An 8222-nucleotide genomic window follows, 5' to 3' on the forward strand; every position below is an offset into this window, starting at 1 on the left:
TCCTGTGAACCTCCTTATTTAAAATGGATAAGAGATTATTGTTCTCCTGTATGACAGAGTCAAGGCTTTATGTAAGAGTCTGAGACTCTTTTGCTGAGAAGGTACAACTTTAGATTTTGCCCCCAAGTTATGATAACTACATGGAATAAAAGGAGGAAGAGAATAGGAGGGAGGCTAAGGGAAGATACCAGTAGCTACTCAGGATAGGAGGGGAGAAAAGGAAGAAGAGGAGCACATGATGGGAGGACAGAATAAAAGTGACAGAGAGATGAGCTGTCTCTTGCAGTCATGAGGATGAGCATGAAGGTAGGACAGCCTGATTGGGGTACGCATTTGGAAAAGCAATCCCATAAAGACCTTGCTACTCAAAGTATGCCCCAGAACCAGCAGCATTGGCATCTCTGGGAAGGTAGAAATGCAACACCTCAAACCCACCCCAGATCTGCTGAATTTGAACCTGCATTTTAACGAGATCCCAGGTGACTTGTATGCACCAGTGGGAGTAGTTCTGCCGTGAACTCCTATAGCTTCCTATCCTGGCTGCACACAAGAATCACTGGGGAGCTTTTTGGAAAATACCAAAGTCTGGGCCCAAGTCCAGAAATTCTGATTCAATGGGTCTAGGGTGGAGGCCTGGGAATCAGAATTTTTAAAGCTTTCCAGCTGATTCTAATGTGCAGTGATGTAGAGAATGATTGCCAGGTTTCAAGACTGCTCACAGTCAACCTGTTGGAGAGCCTAATGCAAAGAACAGTCCATACAAGTTCTGTGGGGTAACAAGAACTATTGCACGGAGAGGGACAGAAATGCTCCTGGGCTATATTAGTTACATCCCTAAGAGAGTGGTAAAAATATTTCTGGAAAAGTCAATGTTTTAATGGCAAATGCATAGTCACTTTGCAGCAATGAGGAAAAACAGTTTCTGGGCAAGATGGTACCAATGGAATGAATAAAATTGTATTGGACACATGTTCTGTTCTACTTCCTTGTCAGTGAAACATCTCTTGACTTTTTTTTTTTTTTAACTCCTAGGTATCAGGCTGGGGACCAGTATGCCAGCCTGTAGGTTGCAAGCAATCTTGATTCCGAGTACCAGCTATATTAGTTTTCTAATGCTATGTAAAAAATTACCACAAATTCAGCAACATAGAACAACACAAATTTATTATTTCACAGTTCCTGCAGGTCAGGAGTCTGGGTATGGGTCAGGATCTCATCAGGCTCAAATCAAGGTGTTGGCCATTCATGGTTGTGATCTCATCTGAGGGTTGGGTCCTCTTCTAAGATCACTGGTTGTTGGCAGGATTCAGTTTCTTGTGGCTGTAGGTCTGAAGTCTCCATTTTCTTTTTGTTGATGCGACTCTCAGCTCCTAGAGACCACCCTCAGGTCCTTGTCATGGACAGTTCACCATGGTTAGTTGCTACTTCAAGGCGAAGAGGAGTATGTTCTGCTTTGATGACTTTGATTTAAGGGCTCACTCGATTAGGTTAGGCCCACCTACAGTGATCTTCCTGTTAAAGTCAACTGATGACAAACTTTATTTTTTTTTTAAGATTTTATTTATTTATTTGACAGAGAGAGAGAGACAGCCAGCGAAACAGGGGACACAAGCAGGGGGAGTGGGAGAGGAGGAAGCAGGCTCCCAGCGGAGGAGCCCGATGTGGGGCTCAATCCCAGGACTCCGGGATCACTCCCTGAGCTGAAGGCAGACACTTAATGACTGAGCCACCCAGGCACCCCGATGACAAACTTTAAATTACATCTGGAAAATCCCTGGATGGCAAAGCCTAGATTTGTGTTTGACTGAATGACTAGGAGGTATGTGCAGTAGGGAGTAGGAATCCTTGAAGCCATCTTAGGATTCTGCCCACCATAACAGCTTGAGTTCTACCACTTTGCTTTCCTCTCAAGCAAGCATGTAAATTCACTCTTCTTCCCCAAACCTTTGACAAACACCAACATGGTATGAAAACTATTTATTCAGATTTAGGATATATACATTTAGAGCTTTGTCTGATTACAGATCAATACATGCTATTATGAGGAAATTCTAAATAATACAGACCTGTCTTACGTAAAGAGTGTAAGTCACATCCAATCCCATTACAACCCATAACCACTGTATTTCAACATTTACTAACATATGTATATAATACACAAATATATTTATGTTAGACCTCAGACCACGTCAAATCATCCAAGTATAGAACCCCATCACACAGTCCTTTTTCTTCATAATTCCTATCAGTTTTATCTTTGTTTGAAATTTGTAAATATTAATGACTGTGTGTTTTGTGAGGGAAATTGTCTGGGTCTGTTTATGCTCACCATCATATTCCCAAAGAATACTTGCTGAATGAATGAATGAACAAAATGAAGAATATAGCAAGTTACTTTTGATCCTTTATCTATATGTTTGTTCACACTTATTGAGAGCTTACTATGGACCAAGAACCATTCTAGATGTTGAATCTTGGACATCTTTCTAGGTTGCTACATATATGATATGCCACAATTATTTAACCAGTGTACCCTTAGTGGGTGTTTAGGTTGTTTCCAATTTTTCATTACTACAAACAATGCTGCTAGGAGCATCACTATATATACATCATCGATTGGAAAGGAGGTATTTTTATAGTATTAATTCTTAGATGTGGAATTGTTCTGTTAAAGGAAAAAATAATTTAAAATTTCAGCCAAATTGCCAAATGTTCCTCCAAAAAGTTTACAATTTATACTCCTAATAGTAAGACTGTTTCTCCGGAGTATTACCAATCACATATGTATATATATATACATATATATATAATATTTTGCTTTTTTTGCATTTCTTTGTTATTTATTTATATTTTTTCTATTTAGAGTTGTTCCAAGGAGATCTCTCAGGAGTTCAATTAAATTTGATGGAAAAGATACAAACTTTTTCATCATATGACTGCAAAAGATATATAGTTGAAATCATTATGTAGAAGTATGGGAAAATACATTATCTTCAGGACAATATGATGTGTTTGTGATTTCAAGCCCCTGTAATGTTTGAGAATCTGGCATATTTGAGAACTTGTCACTTTTGCCTTATGATTTCAATTTAAAATATGTAATTGATTACAGACTGATGCTTTTTACATTGAACCATATGAGTTTGTATGAATTTGATTAAGCTTGTAGAGTATTGAACTCATTAAAGTAACTTCATTTACTATGATGTGATTCATTCAGTTTCTAAGAGCTGCTTCAGTGCTTAGAAAATTTGCTTGTCTGTTTGGCATTAGAAATGCTTAAGAAACCAGGTATATTAAACTTAGAAATGTTTATAATTTTTTAGTTACCGAAGCTTGTAAAGTGGGTTAATTGATTAGGGGAATTTAATGTTACATGCATATTCAGTGAACACTAAGAACAAGTAAAAGTGGTTACTCACTTTATACAACAAAGGCAACATTCTGCAAGAGGTAGGGCAGAAAGAACCTATAACCCCATTGGCAGCGTGGAGCCTTTCTGCCAAAATTGGAGCCTGTCCCCTCTATGTTCCTAAGGATATGAGATAATGAAACATCCTTTTTGCTCAGGCCACTATTAGACTGTCTCTGATTTGCTACTGAACGTGTTCCGAACTGAAACAGCAACAGTTCCTAACTGAAACATTGGGAACAATGTCGGAAAGGGATGGATCAGGGAGGTGGGGGGGGGGTGAATCTAATGAACACTTAGCCAGTAGACGCTACAGCGAGGGGTTGTGCCAGTTGCTGGAGGGACAGATGACAAGTGCAGAGGAGCTTATGTTCTGGTGAGGGGATGAGCAGTAAACCGATGCCTCTGAGATGCAGAAAATGCTGCCGGAGGGGGCTATGCCCAGTGCTCTCGGTGCAGTGAGGAGAAAGGGCTTCAAAAATCAGTGTGAGGAACAAGAGAAGGCTTTCTAGAAGGGGGGTCACTTAGGCTGAGTCTTGAAAGATAAAGATGAGAAGGAGAGACGTTCCAGTAAGAGGCAAAGCTTGGGCAAGGCATGGAGGAGTAGAACAATATGGCGCATTGCAGGAATTATTTCTTGTGGCTAAAAGTACACAGTACAGAACAGTAGCACTGTGCTTTGTACCTCACCTGGAGAGCTTATTTAAAATGCAGAGCTTAAGGACTCACCCCCAAGGAGTCTAACTCATCAGGTCCAGGACAGAGCACAGGAATCTGCATTTTAACAAGTAATTCAGATTTTGACGCAGGTGTTCCCAGGCTACACTTTGAAGCATGCTGTATGTTGTGTAAGGGCTTGGATTTGAGTGACACACACATCTCAGTTCAAGCCTGGTTCTGTCACTTACTTCGGATGAGTTTCCTTAACTCTGCCTCAAGTTCCTCAATTTTGTCTGTACAACAAGCAAAACCCTCCCTGAGTTGCTATGAGGTTTAAATGAGAGGAAAAGCATCTAGCACAGTGTCTGGCACATAGAGCAGCTCAATAAATGTTGCCATTAGTATGATTTGAGCAAATGGTAGGTGATGAACCTAAAAAAAAAAAAAAAAGACAGGAACCACATCATGAAGGGGCTTAGGTCTTAAGCTAAAGAGTTTGTTTACCATGAAAGCTATGAAAATCATTGTAGGTCAAGGCATGATGTGATCAGATTGAAATTTGAGAGAGGTTCCTGTGGAAGAAGGTATGGACAGAGGCCTTCTGCAATTAAAAAGCTACAGCAGCAATCCAAACAGGATGTGGTAAGGGCCTGATCTAAAGCAGCAGCCGTGAGAACTAGGGGGTGAGGAGTTGGGGCTTACAAATGTTAAGCAGGTAGAATCTGCAGGGATTGGATGTATGTGGGGATCGTGAAAAGTGAATGGAAACATGTTAAGATGAATCTCTGATTTCTGGACAGGGTACCTGAGTGAATGATGGCGACGCTCATTGAGACGCAAAGCTGTTTGGTGTCTAGAATAGTGCCTGGAGTCATTCCTAGCCCAGCACTTAAAACAGTTTCCAACATGGTAGATATGTTGACAGAAGAGATAATAATTTCACTGGAACCATGAGGTAAGTAGGAGCTAGTCTGCACTAGGTTGATAAAAGGCATGACAATGGTGTGAACAAGGGCAGTGTGTTCTTTCCAGAAGCTTGGCTCAGAGAAGAAAAGGGACAGACAAGAGCTAGAAGATAATATATGCTAAGGGAGAGGTTTTCAAGATGACAGACCAAAGGATGTTCGGAAGGAAAAGGGGTGGAAAGGGGGTGAGTGAGCAGGATCCTGGGATGGCAAGAGGATGGTACCAAAGCACAGATGTAGGCTGAGCTGTCGGTAGCAGCGTATGTGTGCAGATGCAAATATGTTTATCGGTATAAGGAAGCTGAAGGATTCCCTCCCCACTTCCAAATGCCTGACTCTTCTCAATGGATGCCTCCTACATTTACTAAGTGGTATCACCCAACATTTGAGGAGGGGGAATAGAAACTTGGGGCTGGTAGATGGGGGCAGTGGAAGAAGGCACTGAGGGATGTTGACTGATAGGCACTGTGAGAGCCCCCTGGTGTCACTTTTCTCCAGCTGTACTCAGCAGCTGCACTAGGGTTACAAGCACTGATTCAGAGCTGGTCCATGTTGGTATCTGGCAGGTGGGATGGAGGAACCTGATTTTACAACAGCTCTAAGGTTGAGGTTGGAGAGTATTTGGAGTAATGAACCAATGGCAATAATGAGGATGCTGATGAGAGTAATAACAGTAATATTAAAATAGAAGACTGTAAGCTCCCCAATACTTTCACTCAGTCTTGGTTAAAACCATAGTTAAAAATCATGTCACAAACAATAATAAGATTTAATTAGAAGCGTTGGCAGGAAAGAACTTTATTGATACAAGTGCCTTTGAGGATACAAAGCTCAGAGGTAGTCATCCCTGGAAAGTCGGGAAAATTAAAGAACAATTACAAGTTGTCAGGTTATATAAATAAACACACACACACACACACACACACACACACACAGCATCAGCCAGGTAGGGCAGTCTTAAGTCAGATATTTACCTATTCTGTATTTCTCCTTCCTGAAATTGAGTTTCTCACAGGTCTATTTGCTGTGATAAGTTGCTTTTTAAATGGAGATATACTAATAGAATGTAACACTCAACCTCAAACATAGGATTACCACAAAGCCTGTTTTTCATGTTTGTTGTGAGGCACTAAACTTACTCACTATACGTTTGTTATAGAAAACTGCATGTTAGAATGGTTAAGAAATTCATCTGGGTTATAATAATCATGATAGTGCCTGAGTGTATAATTCACCATCTTCGACCTCATTAACTTCACAATGTAATTCTGTCACTTTGTGAGTAGCATCAATTCACTTGATTTTTAGAGAGCACCACACCTCTTTGTCTTTGCCTTCTCCCTACAGGGCTATTTGACCAAAATAATCTCATGACTTTAAAACACAACGCAAACCATGTTTCGTTGTTAACAACAATGAACATTTATCGAGCTCTTTCTAAATGCCTGACACTATGCTAATCAACTTCACATACATTTTCTTACCCGGTCCTCACATCAGCCCTTTGAGGTAGCTAAGCAGTTTCTCTTAAACAACACACCAGTAATAAACTCTATTATGGAAGAGCTGTTTGGCTTGGAGAAGTCAAAACATCTTTCACTTTTTTGGGGAAAAGACATCCACAAGTACCTTCAAATATGAACGGATTCTTTCTGGGAGAGTGAGCAACTTGGGTCACGGCACCAAGGGGGTAAGGACCAAAGGATAGAAATTACAAGGAGAACATTCAAGATGAAACAGATTTTTCTAAATATAATGTGATGCTGGAAAAGGAATTCAAGCACTGGATGGGAGGTGAAACAGCCACTGAGGGTTATCTATCAACTCTGGGTCCACTATTCTCTTCCTCCTCTGTATTTTCCGCTTCTTCCATATATTGGTGCATTCACTCTTTTTTCCATTCAACAAACATTTACTGGCTTGTCCAATATGGTAGCCACTAGCCACAAGTGGCTATTTAATTTTGGTAAACTTAAACAAAATAAAAAATTTGAGTCCCAAATGCACTAACCACATTTTAAGCACTCAAAACTATGTGGCTAGTAGCTACCACATATTTTTGAGATATAACTTAAATTCAACATTAAATTAGTTTCAGGTGTACAACATGATCAATCAATAGGGCTACTATTTTTGAAAGTTCTGGGAAATGCTGTTTCAGACAGCTGACAGTGATAGTAACCACAAGAATAAAAAGGAGTTCCTGACCTTGAGAGAACCTAGGAGAGAAAAAAACCCACTCAATATTATTTTTTAAGAGCGAACACTTATTGAACTCTTGCTGGATATAGGGCAGTTTGCTAAGCACTTTCTGTGACTACTTCGCTGCAATGCTCCTAACACCATAAAATAGATGTCAATATTATGCTCACTTTACAGAAAGGGCAATAACTTGCCCAACATATGTGACAGTACTGTAAGGCCTCATGACCAAGAGTACGTGTAGGGCCGCGAAAGAAGTTGAGCTAAACTCCATTTGGGGATTTTAAGGAAGATCAGACGTGGAGAGGGATTAAAACCCAAATCTGTATAGACCATGTTTACTCAACATGTGGGCTACAGACTTAACTACATCAGAATTACCCAGGATGCACGTTAAGAGCGCAAATTCCCTGCACCTGGTTACGGGATCTGTGGGCAGGAACTGCGAACCTACGTTCTAACCAAATTCCCCATCTCTGCCCCAGCGATTTTTTCCTATTCATTAAGTGAGGTTTGAGAGCCACTGTCCACACCACTGGGTCCTCTTTGTTCCGCTTTACTCTGGCTCCCCTGGCTTTAACCTGACTACGAATCAAGGTGCGAGACTGCGCTGCGTAATCTCGGACAAAAGTCTCGGAGCCTCAGTTTCCCGGTCCGTGAAATGGAGATGCCGGCGGGCCTGTGGCGCGGCTACCAAGGAGCCCACGCACGTCAGGCACCTGGAGCACGGTAGGCGCCCAGTAAACGCGGCCTCCGCCTGGGGAGTCCCGCCCCTCTGCAGACCCGGGCTGCCTACCCTCGCAGATCTGCTCCCACAGGTTCTTGCCCGGAGGCTCCACGCCCTGTCCTGGCGAGACGGGTAGCTCGGGCGACGCGGTGGACGCCATGGGCACTGGCGTCCGGACAGGGTCCGACGACTCTGTGGAGCCGCTAGGCTCCTCGCGTTGGGCGGTGCGACTACTCTCCAGACCCGGTGCAGCCAT

At 41.9% G+C, this 8222-nt stretch overlaps 1 protein-coding gene across 2 annotated transcripts in view; it reads right to left on the reverse strand.

The window, feature by feature from the left end:
* Nucleotides 1-8222, reverse strand: part of IQCK (IQ motif containing K) — a 119658-nt gene extending 111436 nt beyond the window's left edge. For both annotated transcript variants that reach the window (XM_040635261.1, XM_008696959.2), the window contains exon 1: nt 8036-8222. In XM_040635261.1, coding sequence (XP_040491195.1) covers nt 8036-8222 — 187 coding nt within the window. The remainder of the gene's footprint in view (nt 1-8035) is intronic.

The sequence above is a fragment of the Ursus maritimus genome, unplaced genomic scaffold (assembly GCF_017311325.1).
Source record: "Ursus maritimus isolate PB19 unplaced genomic scaffold, ASM1731132v1 scaffold_2, whole genome shotgun sequence".
Lineage (NCBI taxonomy): Eukaryota > Metazoa > Chordata > Mammalia > Carnivora > Ursidae > Ursus > Ursus maritimus.